This window comes from Paroedura picta, chromosome 4 (genome assembly GCF_049243985.1).
Source record: "Paroedura picta isolate Pp20150507F chromosome 4, Ppicta_v3.0, whole genome shotgun sequence".
NCBI classification, from domain to species: Eukaryota; Metazoa; Chordata; class Lepidosauria; order Squamata; family Gekkonidae; genus Paroedura; species Paroedura picta.
Genome location: NC_135372.1, coordinates 51,336,831 through 51,350,879, shown reverse-complemented (window position 1 = coordinate 51,350,879; position 14,049 = coordinate 51,336,831). Strand labels below are relative to the sequence as shown.

Genomic DNA, 14,049 nt, shown 5'->3' with positions numbered 1-14,049 from the left:
AGTCACAGAACTTAACAGATTTTTGTTTTCTGTTTTACTATCCATCACTTCACTATATTTTAAAATACTGGTATGAATCCCAGGCGTTAAATGCAACTCGAAAGACAATCTGGTGGGTATCCATGTTGGTCTGAAGCAGCAGAATGAAGTTCAAGTCCAGTGCCATCTTGAAGACCATCTAAGTTTTATTCAAGATACAAGCTTTCAGGTGCACTCACACTTCTCCAGATCCAGGACTTTCTCAACCATTACATATAGGTAGCCTCTCTCTATGTATCTGTTCCCTGTATCTGAAGAAGTGTGCATGCACACAAAAGCTCATCCCTTGAATAAAACTTCAACAAAGGTCTTAAAGATGCTACTGGACCCAAACTTTGTTTCAAAGACAATCATCATTGTCAGCTTACTGCAAGTGTGAGCAGTCAGGATGTTGATTTTCCACATGTATATTCAGACATGAAGGATGTGTTATGGCAAAACAGGTTCTCCACAAATAGAGCTGCCAGCAACTCCTGTCACCTTTCTCATGATTTGTCTGACCATCACATTTGCAAGGTTATACCCCTTCATGGTCCAATTCTTGATAATGTCACCTGTCCTACCGCTCTATTCAGCCTGTAGAGACTTCCTTCAACAAACATGGTTCTTTATGACAAAGAGCTGCTTAGGCTGGAGGAAAGTTTGAACTTCACTGAGCAAAGTGGCAAGACCCATACCAAGTGTATATGGTTGAATTCACAGTTGTTTGTCCTGGTATTCTGTAATCAGCATTAAATGGTTCTTGTCACATTGCCTTTGATTAGGGATTTTATTCCTGACTGTTCTTGCTCTGAACAGTGCCATATTGTAACATATCCCAAGTTTCTCAATTAAAACTGGAGGCACTGTCATACCTGAAAAGGTTTATTTTTATTTAAGCATAAAAATCTTCCTGCTTCTTAGAAAAGCCTTGTAACAACATGAATGCTGTATTGCCTATGCCTCCTGGTAAGACTAAGAGAAAGCAGTGGCTGATACAGAAATCCAAGAAATAGTATGCTCTGAGGACCAGTGTCAGTACAGTCTTATGAGGAATTACTCCAGTCTACACCAATTGGTTTCAATGCATTGTTATTCTCCTACATATCTGCATTGTGATCCTGCAGAATTTCCAACCCTCCACAGATTCTGCTTGGAGGGAAGGTAAAGGCAAAACAGTTAATCATGCAAAGATACAGAAAGCAGCATCCTCTCTTGAGGAGTGTTTGGAGCCTATGTAAATTTCTTGTAGTGTACCTCAGTTGTCTTGTTGCCCAGTAGGGCTCCTATGTAACAAGACCAATAACAAAAGGACTCCAGTACCATGGATAATAAAAACCATTAATTATAATATGTGCAATGAAGAGTCAAACCATTATACCAAAATGGTCTGTATACAAAACAGGTTTGCATATGTAAGCCACAATACCTAATAACAAAGTACATCACATATATAGAAGAGTTGGTTCTTTGTATGCTGCCTTTTTCTATTAGAAGGAGTCTCAAAGCAGCTTACAATCGCCTTCCCTTTCCTCTCCCCACAACAGACACCCTGTGAGGGAGGTGAGACTGAGAGAGCCCTGTGCATTGAGGAACCCAGGGTCACCCAGCTGCCTGCATGTGGGGGAGCAGTGAATCAAACCTGGCGCTCCAGATTAGAATCTGCTGCTCTTAATCACTACACCAAGCTGGTGTAGTCATAATAATCAGTGGCAATGTACATTACAAGTTCCCCAGGTTCAAAAACTTAATTTTATGAACTTCATCAGATTTGATGGTATAATCATAGGTTGTCTATCTTATTTGTTGACATGTTAAGGGTACTTTGACATTAAAGACCTATGGATATAATGTACAGTTTTTCATTCATCTTTTGCATATACAACCAATAACATTTAGGTAGCTGAAGTACCAGATGCATTATAGTCAATACTAAATTTCCAATGACTGGGACGAACACTTAGATGGCTCCCATCTTGTTAAACAATCAGCACTGATGCCCCTCTTTTAGAAGATATTCATATTGTTAGACAGACAAACAGATCATGGATCTGCAACTACTGAAAAATTCTCATTTGAAGATTGAGGAACGTTGTTATGAACTTTGTTAATTAATACTGGACTATTAGAAAATATACATTTTGCCCAAACTCCCTCCAATAGCCTTTAGGTTACCCCATCTTAAAAGTGCCATCTACAGTTTGTAGTGACTGAAGACTTGAGCAACAGATGTCACATTTGATACTCATAGCATTTTCTCTTTAAACTTTATTTCTAAATTGCAAAGTTAAAATATTCTCAGTGTGTTTTTTTCTCTCCTCCTGTTTTGTCATTTATGATCTCACTGATTCTTAATGAAATTCTGGGGAACAAATGTAAATGGGATGATTAAAAGAAAAAGAGAACTGCTCGCCCAGCATGGTCTCCAAATTCAAAAGAAGGACTTGCGCTCTTTGCATCTGATAGCAATAGACATCACGGGTGTTAGCTAACTTATTATTAACCTGTAGTCTTCAATCTATAAAAAGTATATCTGCAATCAAAATCAGATCCTTAGTGAGGAAGTTCCATTAGCACTAATAACAAGAGATAACTGAGGGGAAAACCCTAGAGAACACACAATTAGTCTCCATTTCTAGTTTGTCTTCAACATGCCTTTTTTAAAAAGCAAACCGATAATTGATTTTTGAACTATTTAGGGTGCACAATCGGCAGTTACTGAGCCAAATCTTGCACCCCAATTTCCATTTGAGAAATAAATATTTACAGAGGAACATTTCCTGTAGGATCTGCAAAAAGCCCACTTGGTGATATGGCAGTGGACCCTTGCTAACATCTCCAACCTCTTCTCAGGGTGGCTCACCAACTAGCTGCTGAGTTGGAGCTAAAAACAAACACCTCCTAGAGTTACAAAAAAAACAAAGGAATCTGTTATGTCTGCCCCAGATCTATGTGGGCCACTTCTACCTTTCAAATCACCTGGAACGGTGCTAGCTTTGAGGTTGCTACCTGCTGTTGGTGCTAGCCTTGAGATTGCTCAATACCTAGTGTATTTTCCATCCTGGCAACAAGGTTAGTCCTGAGTTACCTTACATAAGATGCCTTCCCAGAAATCAGACATGGCCACTCTTAGTATAAGCCACTCTCTGCCCTGAATTCAATTATCCCCATCCTCCACAAGAATAAGATGGGGAAAGGTTTTAATTCCTTTCCTATACTGGACGCCTCTCTCTGCTCTCACACTGTCCTCTCTTGTCCTCACATCTCCACTCTCATTGCACTCCCTGAGACCCATCACTATACCCACAGGTAAGTGAGCAGCCCCATGCTTTCTCTAGGCAGATGTGCTGAGATTCCTGGTCACTGCTCCAGAAATGACTGGTTGCTCCAGGAGATGGCAGAATGCAGACTTAATTCCGGTAAAATCATTCTAGCTTGAAGAAAGCATAGGTTCAAAGTACACATGTCATTGCTTTTCATGTATCTACCCATAAAATCAGACACAGTAATACAAAGGAAAATGGCAGCCTTAGGATGAAGTAATTCTTGATCTAGGCACTGTCATTCATATGTTCCCCACATTATTCTTTCTCAAGTTTGGTATTGCAGGATAAAAAGCATGGTTAATAAAACTTGTAAACTCCATCATTGAAATGCCAGGAATAAATTAAGCTAATGCTCATAAACATAAAGGAAGACTACCTTGGAAATTAGCAAAGTGCATTTACATTGCCATTTAAAATACACAGCAGTATGCATCATGTAGAGACTCTGATGCCTGTTTTAATAATTTAATGCACATTTTACCTTGATGATATGTTAATGTTTCTTGAAATACTAAGCTTTCCTAATGTTCTTTAATGCAGTCTAAATACCATTTGGGAAACCCAATAGAACCCTGTATCAGTGTCTTCTGAAGATAATGGCAACTCCATTCTTTGCATCATTTCTGTTCAACTTCTGCGTACAGATATAGAATAAGAAAGAACATACCAGTAGGCTTTAGCATTTCCAGACTGGAACCTTAAATCCCTACCAGAATATGGAATGATGAAGGAAAGATGAGGAAATATAAAAGAAAGCATGAGACAGATGCATTCCTGTACTCTTCCTTCCACTGCTGTTCTTTGTTATTAAAGTTGTTGTACTGTTCTGTTGTGGTGGCACCAGTAGTGGGACCCACTTTAGGTTGAGATCCTTACTCATGGGTGGTATAGAACCAATGAACAAGTGGCCTTACAAGCAACAGTTTCCCTTCTGCCATTATTCAACAGTCTTCCTTTATGGTTAAAACTTGACCAGTTACCCATATTGGTGATGAATTACTTATGACCTTGTATCCTTGTATCAAGTTTATGTATGTTGTCTTGTTTCTGCAGAATGTAATTGTAACCCTATTGGCTCACTCGGTGATCGCTGTAATGAAAAAGGAATTTGTCAGTGTAAGGAGGGAGCTACAGGGCCTAAGTGTGATAAGTGTCTCCCAGGATATAACTGGCACAACAAGGGTTGCCGATGTAAGTAATTGCCCTACTTCTGCCCCTCTTGCTTGCTGCCTCTGCTTCTCTAAACTGGCATATGCAGCCCCTTAGAGCAGTAAAATTAAAATAAAAGAGCAATCTTTCTAGAGGCTTTTCAGAATGCCTTCTGCCTGAAGCATAATGAGAACTTTCAAACAGAGGCAGTAAATTGGCTATGCAATCCATTTGTTGCAATATGGTACTTAGTGCCCTCTCTCTGTCTTTCTGCTAATGCTTGCAGAAGCCTGCACTAAAATAGCATATCTCTGTGTCTTGCCTGCTATAATAAATTAAATTATGGTGAGCTATACACACCAGAGCCTGGGATCCAAATTCATACCAAAATCTGAATGGCTAAACTAAGTTATGCATATGAATTTATTCTTTGTACTAACCTTCTGCCCTTTTTTAGTCACTTGATATCTGAGTACAAATTTACTACCTGCTGGTTTGGGTTTTTTGGGTGGGAGTGGGGTTGTTAACTAATATGAACCTGACGTGAAGATTAAATTCTTGGAATCTTGTTTTGAAATATCTGAATAGCTGATTTTTTCTGGGTAACATAATGCTGCTTGCTAAGAGATTCTCCTAGGTCAGGTTTAAACCAGTGGTCTGCTAAGCTAAATAGATTTCATCAGTCCTGGTCCACTGCAGACAACACATTTCCTAGACTCTCAGACACAACATAATAACTGTATCAGGTTTGATGGTACCATGGTCAGATTTAAATGAGAGTTTGTAATCAGGGTGTGAAGCCAGGTTTGTAAACATTGGTTAATGCTAACAATGGTTAGATGCTGATGTAATACTATACACTGTAAGTGCCGAAAAGAAAAGAAACTGCATGGCAGAGAGAAAAATGAAGAGGGAGATAAAAGGGGGAGAAACGTGTGAGCCCAAGGGCTAATACCAATTTCTATAACCATAGTTAAGAGAATGAAAAATGCTACATCTTTGGTGTCGTTTGCTTGCCATTTTTGCATATAAGGCAGGCAGCAAAAGCAGAAGGTTTACGGGGAAATAGATGCACGAATGGACTTTCAGGTAGGTGTAAAGCAATTATCCAATTAGAATTCATCAAGTATTGTAGGTTTGCAATAGAAGTCTCCGGAGCTGAGTGAGCTATTCAAAGCAAACATTTCATTAAACAAATTTAGCCTGGCTCTCCATTAGTGAATTATCAGAAACAGGCTTTGATTTTGATGTGCTTATTATATGATTCTGTGTGGTGTATGCAGATGTGTTTCCATTTATGCCCTTTCTTTTCTGTTTTCCTATTATTCATTACTTCCACCATGTGGTCATCATGTGTCTCTCTCCTCATCTTCTAAAATGCATACCTGATATTTTTAAAAGTTAGGATATATCCCAAATCTATAACAGATTATCAAAGGTTCAATCAAATGCCAGCTCCAGGAATTGGGGAGAAGGGGGGGGGACAGTGGATAAAAAAACCCCTTAAACTGAACACCTAAAATATGCTGGTTTATTTATATTGCCTATTCCTACGTTGCTAGAGGGCGTCACCCCAAGGGTCAGACATGACCCAGTGCTTGCACAGGGGATACCTTTACCTTTATGTCTACCTTGAATGGAATAGGAGCAAAGGGAAGGTAGCAGTGCTGTTTGATGAAGAGCGTATTGTCAGTTGTGAGGGTTTGACAAATGCTCAGATTCATCTTTTTCAAGAGCTGGCCCTTCTAGATGATAAACCTGTCCCTATTAAAGGGGCATTCCTAGATGGTCTGGAGGAATCAGTGGTTCGTCCTCTATTGAAGAAACCATTGTTAAATCCCTGGGACCTGGCCAGTTACCACACCGTTTTGTGCCTCACATTTCTGGGGAAGATGACTGAAAAGGCTGCTGTGGACCAACTGCTAGCACTCCTGGATGAAACGTTGGTTCTGGATCCATTCCAGTCAGCTTCCACCCTGGCCATGGGGTTGAGATGGTTCTGGTTGCCCTGATAGATGATCTCCAGTGACAGCTGGACCTTGGCAAAGCACTGCTAGTGTTTTGTAATCTCACAGCAGTGCTTGACATGGTAGGATGGTAGGATCCAAGAGACTGCCCGTCAGTGGGTTACTTCCTTTCTCTACTGTCATAATCAGAGGATTACAATCAAGGAGAACCAGTTATATCATTGCCAGCTCCCTTGTGGAGTTCCACTGGGTATGATTCTCTCCCCAATGTTATTAAACATCTTCATACACCCTGTTACCCAGCTTGTACAGAGCTTTGGGCATGGGAGCCATCAGTACGCTGATAACACCTAGCCCTATCTCCTGATGGATGGATGGCCAGATGCTTCTCCAAGCACATTGGTCTAATCCTTGGAGGTGGTGACAGAATGGTTCAAAGCAATCTGCCTCAAAATGAACCCTTCAAGGATGGAGGTCCTCTGGCTGGGGAAAGGAGGGACTAGATCAGGAAGCATGCCTTCCCGGACTGGATGGAGTACAACTTAAAAATAACACAATCAGCCAGGAACCTGGGAGTGATCTTTGATGCCTTCTTAACAACGGAGGCTCAGATCATAAAGGTAGCTCTGCTGGTGTTCTTCTATCTATGCCAAGCAAAGCTACTAGTGCCCTACCTGGCCCCAGAACTCCTAGCCACCATGATCTGTGCAACTGTCACCTCCAGACTTGCTCTATATGGCCATACCCTTGACCCTGCTCCAGAAACTTCAGCTGGAAAATATAATTGCCAAAGTTCTCACATGAACACCATGGAGAGCTCATGTAAAATCTGTTCTGTGGCAGCTGCATTAGGGGCAGCTCTGCATCCCCCAAATCAACCAGGGCTGCAACAGGCACTTCAACCTTACAGACAAGAAAATCCCTCTATATCCATCAGTCTCCTTGGACAATTTCTCCACTCTTACAGATTTCCATGTTTCACTAAATCCTACCAAGTAATAGTTAGCTCATGACAAGGACAGAGGGAAAATTCCCCACTACTAAGTCATGTACCAAATCAACTGTATGACTGATTTCTTATCGTTATAGTATGGGGAGAATTGGGTTTCTGGAGTTATGACTGTAGTACAATAGTTTCTGGATTTGTTTTATAAAATTGATTACTTTGTTATACAACTTTCAACATTCAGGAATAGACAGGGTATAAATAAATACAAGAAAGATATTAATTGCCCCTGATGAGGAGTGGGATAACACTGAAAACATCTCCTGTTCTACTACTGATCTGGCCTGTCTCTCTGCCTCATGGAAACAATTTCCAGTGCATCCCTCAAGATGAATTTGTGCCCAAGTACCTTATTGTTTTTAGAGATACATCCTGAGGCTCTCTGTGTTATCTAATAGTTTGCTGTTCTAATTATAGTTACATTTTAACTGTTCATTGCCTCAGAGATTACTTATTCCTCCTGTTCCCCTCAATGAGTTTAGACAAGTATTAATCCTAAGGTTTTAGATGCTGGAGGCTGAAGGCAGACAGGAACAGGCCAAATGTCTGTAGTTGCATTGTTCCTTAAAATGCTGGAATATTGCTGTGATGTGGCCTTCAAAGTAGCACGGATTTAAACTCTTTCACACTAAACTTCTGATAACTATAGGATATCCACTTGATTCCCACAATGTTGATGTGGAACACATCTTCTGGGATGCCTCCTGGGACGGAAATGGGTATGGACATGACATCCATAGTCCCGCCCGAGGGAGCATGCCAGAAGAGACAGGGAGGGAGGCGAGCGGTGGAGGTGGAAGCTAAGGCACCAGCCGTGAGGGAGGGAGGTGGCCAGTATAAGTGGAGGCTGGGGTTCCAGCCATGAGGGAGGAACAGCGGAGACAGAGGCTTCTGAGGCCTGGAGTGGAGGCCGCAAACCTGGCTGAAGCCACAGTGCCACCCCACAGGCTTTTGGGGGCTGGGAAGGAGGCCACGGACCTGAACGAAGTTGCAGCACTGTCCTGCAGGCCACTGGGGACTGGGGCAGAGGCTGCAGTGCTCCAGAGGGCCAGACTGCTGGCCGGCAGGGGCCACTACACAGGTTAAGGCACTGCTTTCCAGATCGGAGAAAGCTGGGGCCCTCTTGGGAGAACAGGTAAGGACGGAGGGGGGAGTACTCTTTGTGTGCTTGTGTGTGTGTGTGTGTGTGTGTGTGTGTGTCTGGGGAGGAGGGACCTGGGAGTAGGTCAGGGAAGTGGGGAGGAGAGGGGTCTGCGTGTGTGTTTGTGAGGGAGAGAAGAGGAGGGGGCGTGGATCAAAGAGCTCCAGAGCAGGTATGTGTTCCACATACCTGTGAGAGCCTGGGTGTCACTCCTTTTATTCATTCTAAGATTCCATAATCTTCCCCCCTTATAATAGACCCCTTTTGATGTTTATTTGATTTCTCTCAGGGGAATTTATTATTGCAGGAGAGGAAATTACAAGCACAGCAACAGCAGCAAGATTTCTAATGTGCTATAAAGATTTCCTCAAGATTGTTTATGGGAGTATGCAAAGAAATGACTTGGTATAAAGCCCTGTAGCAGCTATATCTGAGCCATTAGGATAAAGATCTTAATGTATAGAATACCTGAAGGTCATAAAGAAAGCTTCAGAGAAATTGTGGGGGGGGGGGTTACCCACAGAAACAATGAATCTACTATTTGACTCTCTTAAACACGTATGTAAGGTGACCAGATTGAACTACTTTTGGAGGGACATCTGGGGGCACCTGGCAAATTGTACTTATGTTGAAATTAAAAATATATATATATTACAATACTATTTTTGCATTCTATGTGTTCTATGAAAATTTTTGTTGCTCCATATAGATCAAATTTTTAATTAAGAACCCCCCAGGTCATTGGTGTCCTGCTTTACCAATGTTAAAATCTGGTCACCTTACACTTATGTCAAGACGAAACCCAGTAGTTAGGAAGAAGGAGATGAAGGGATGATAGAACCAATCAAAGATGCTAATCACAGATTATTGTGGTGTGTGCAATTGTATAACTATGTCAAAAGTAGTGCATAGAGTAGCAAAAATTGGACGTTTTAAAAGAAAGGAGGACTTGAACGGTCCCTTCAGTGACATCATGGGATGAGTACTGAGCTCAAACTGAGGTGATGTAGACTGGATTTATGAGTTTCAGAGCCATATTGAACAGAACCCTTCTTGGATTATAGTAGTGAATAATAAGAGTCTTTCATACAAATGAAAGAAGCTGAACTCCATAGCCCACTATCTGTCACTTCAATGACTTTTCTCCCCACCGGCAAATCGGTGCCAGACTCTGAGAGTGTTCCTAATGTGGCAAAGATCAGGAAGATAAGGCACCAAATTAGGTCTCACACATACTCTATATGTACATGGGATGTATGCATGAACAAATATGGTTGCCCTGATTACATCTCATTTATTCCCATGTCACTTATATGCTTAGTATGGTAGCTATCAAACTGTGAACAAATAGTTGTTATAGATAAATCCATCACCAAAATCAATATAATACCATCTATTAAGATTAATCAGATTAACACCAAAAAGGCTTGCTAGCTTCCAAGTTCTCTAACTCTTCATCTCAGTGGACGTTTTTTTTAAAAGGATATGTTTCATGCTATGCTCTTGAGGTATTTTTGTCTGCTCTGCTCCTGCAGATGTATAGTGAGAGACTGAGGTGCAGGGCAAATAATTTCAGACACCCTTCACTTTCTGCAGAGAAGGAGGGGATAATTAGGACAGCTTCTGTTGTGATATATAATACATGGATTAATTAAATTTATTTCCAGCTTTTAACAAAATGCTCAGGTCTCTGCAGTAGTGTTGTAATTGCAGTAGTATTGTAACTATCAGGACAACAAATGGAGTTGTCCTGATAGTTACAATACTACTGCAATTAATTTACATTTTTCCCCCAGGCCATCTTTCTTCAGCTAAAAATTTCACTGTGGATATCATCTAGTTGTCCTGTTGGTTGTCAGGATGTTGGTTGCACAATGTGGGTGTGTCAGGCATGCAGGCCCTATTCTACCCTGCCCACTCCTAGGTTTCTCCCAATGCCTCTCTCTAGGGTAACTTTTTGCTTCCACCAAGTGATCCGTGTGCAGAATTGCCCGCTTGGGAGGGCCAGGACTCGCAGGTTCCATTCTCAGACCTGAGTGCCTGTGTGTCTCCTGCTGTCCAGTTCCTGTTTACAACAGGGACAGTTTACTACTTTATGTGCCACTGGATGAATAGACACTTTCCAACTTCCAGCCTTTCTCCTGCTGACCCCCCGGTGCACCCAAGATAGTGGAGGTACAGAGTATGGTGCAGAATATTACAAAGAACCACTGCTAGCCCTAACCACTCCGTGCTGCAGGGAGTTTTTATCATATCTGTTTCTCCAACCCCTGGCTGGTCAGGGCAGGTCAGAGAAGCATTTCCTGGAGATATCCAGGAGTCTCCCATTGTTTTTAGCTGGACCTATTAGCATGTCTTAAGAATTAGATGAGGTGAACCTGGAAAGCCACTGACTACCTTCTTCTCTGCCCAGTGGGGAAAAACTGTTATGATCAATTCAAATCTCCACAAAAAAAAAAAAAACATTCACACCAGGCAAAACTGCTGATTTTGTCCTATATTAACTTATCAGGTTGCCATTCTCTAAGTGGAGTCTGGAAATCTCTTGAAATTACAACTGATCTCCAAACCCCCTTTCCTTAGAGATTCCACCCAAAAAATTTCCAGGTATTTCCCTTACCTGAGTTGGCAATCCTACTCATTTAGCTCTGAAGCTATGTTCAGGGAGAGCTTTCAATATAATCAGTGAAATTTCTCAGGGCAGGGAATGGGGAAGTGGGTGAAGGCTCACACATCTCAAAGAAATGCTGGGAAGTGGCACAGGTGAGTTTGGAACTTTATTAGAATACAATTTAATTTTGCCACTTTACTTGTTTTGTCAAGTAGATATTTTTCCTACTGTGTCTACAAGCTACAGCAATCACTGTGGGCAATGTAAAAAAAACTTGTATACATTAGCAGGGATCATCAGAGAGAAGAGACACTTTGTCTTGTCTTTTTATTTATTTTGACTCCAAGACAGCAAAAAAAAATCATCACTACCCTTAGAAAGGGAAAAGTAAATAAATTATCTCTTTACACATTAGGGAATATATTTTTGTCTGGTATGTAGGCAGAGAAAAAGGTGAAAACTGTGACACTTCTTCAGCAGGTGCTTGAAAGCTCTACCAGGGAGGGAGGTGGATTGCATTGCATATTTTAAATTGGGTCAGAAAGTGCCGTGTTCAACTGTTTTTTAGTTTATCACCTGTGATACTAGAACATCTGCATTGTATCAACTTTGAAGTCGGCATGGTTTAGTAGACTCACCAAAGAATATGTAAGTGGCTTTTAGAGTGTCCATACGCATGGTTTCAGGGTGAGAATCATAATGGAAGGGAATGAAACAGGGAATTGACATGTCATTTGGGAGAGACCTAGAAGCCACATTGTGTGACTTAACGCCTCTAAGCACAGATGTGCCAAAACTGGCTGTAGTTACCGGGGAAGACAGAATGAACATCCTGCTTCCCTCTGTCTTTATAGGCTTCTTTGGGATAAATCTCACTTGACAACTAGATATTTTGGTGTGCAGACCTTGTGGATGTAGGGCCAAGCCTAGGCTAATTTTCGCATCACTTCTGAAATCTGCTTTTGAATCACAAAATCTAATTTGCTTTAATAGATTTTAAGATTCGGGGTTTTTTTTCAGAAATGCTGTCAAATAAATTAATCATTAAATGAAAGCAGAAATTGTTTGAGCCCTAATATACTCAGTTTTAAAGAAGAACAATTGGCACACAAGTGTCAAGACAAAGACTGTCAGGTGGTGGTTGTTCAATTGCCTGATTTAACTATTATATTAGATTGTAGACATTTAGAATATAAATGTGGAGGTTGGATTTGTTCTTTTCAGCACCTGAGATTTACAGCACCTTATGAATAATAGACTAACAGTCCAATCATATCCAGGGTGTTTCCAGTCTGTTAATTTCTTCTTAATCTGTGTGGCTTTTTATTTCATGTATAAAATGTTATCCATTGTTCTGTAGGGTTTTAAACCTGGTTCTTTCCAATAGTATCTGTTTTTAAACTTTGAAATTTTCTCTAAAATGACATCGTTGTACTTCAAGAAAAGTTAATTGGGAGTGACATATTGTACAACCCAGTTAGTGGAAGTCTAAAGGCTAAACTACACAGAGCATTAATACCTTTCTTCTCCAGAGCTGCACCAATGAACTGGATTTGGGGAGACCCAGTGGCTAGCTTTTCTGCACCATTTCATGTTCCAGTCATAAATCCTCTGTGTCATGTGTAGTTTGACCTTAAATTACCCCAACATGCTGAAAATTCTTTTTTAGCAACTGCTTTATGTTGATAACAGCTGTAAATAAGATATTCACCATTCATTGCTCATTGTACTCAGAGCAGCAGAGCATCTGGATAGCTAACAAAACAACATACTACAAGAATTAATGCCAAAAGTTATTACAGAGACAGAAAAGGGGAAATGCACCCAATACCCTATATCTCACTATCCTGATTAGCAAAGTTTGAAGCCTTCCTTCATCCTAATGAGTCTGCCTCCATCCCTCACCAGCAGAAGAGCTAATTAAGTTGGAGGAGGCTCTTTGAAATGGAGGAGGAACAACTTGAGAGGTGCCATCACGGCTACAGCAGAGGGACACATAAAAAGTTAAACAAGAAGCTCATTTGTTTTCTTTAGTCAGTATAATGTTTAAGGTTTTAATACTTGATGACGTGATAATAAATATTTTACAATATAAGATTTAACAAAGCAATCAGGAATGGCTCAGAACAGAATATAAAGTAACCCCCCCAGAAGATAGTCTTTTACTAGGAATATGAAATAAAGCATACAGCTTGATAGCAATTTGCCATTTTAATCTATGTTTGCAGTCTGTTGAAGGGGAAACTTATAATACCATTAATTGAGATGAATTATTCATTAGTCATTTTAAACAAATGTAGGCAGGGTCAGTTCTTATTGTGAAATTATGAGCAAGGCAGACATGGCTTTAAATATTTCCTCCCCTGTTGAAGCTTTGTGTAGCCTTAACCTTTTCATAAACTCCTCACTTAAAAGTGTTATAGAAGAGCTTCTTTATTATTAAGCAATATATAAACTTATGTGTTGATACCTGGTAAATAAAGCACCTAAAAAGGGACTAAAGAAGATTCTGTAATTTTTTTTAAAAAATCCATCATTTTTGATATCAAGTGGTCACACATACATTCGAGGTAGGGTGAAAGACTGAGCACAGGCACATGGAGGGACAGCATCACATCAACACTGTGATGTCATTTCTGAGGTTAACCCAGAAGTGTCCCCATGCCATCAACAGAGCTCTAGCATGTACTGGAAATGTCATGGAGCTTCTGGTGAATGCTAAAGCATTCTGTATGTTTCTGATTCATCTTCACCCTACCCCACCCAGCATTCTCAGGCATCAGGGATTGTTGCCAAAAGATTTCCCACTAAAGCAGGAGCCTTGGCAGCCC

At 40.7% G+C, this 14,049-nt stretch overlaps 1 protein-coding gene across 10 annotated transcripts in view; it reads left to right on the top strand.

The window, feature by feature from the left end:
• Nucleotides 1-14,049, top strand: part of NTNG1 (netrin G1) — a 269,958-nt gene that overhangs the window by 224,726 nt on the left and 31,183 nt on the right. For 5 of the 10 annotated variants that reach the window (XM_077332830.1, XM_077332831.1, XM_077332833.1 and 2 more), the window contains one exon: nt 4,398-4,535. The exons of the other annotated variants lie outside the window; for them this stretch is intronic. In XM_077332830.1, coding sequence (XP_077188945.1) covers nt 4,398-4,535 — 138 coding nt within the window. The remainder of the gene's footprint in view (nt 1-4,397; nt 4,536-14,049) is intronic. 10 annotated transcript variants of the gene reach the window in all.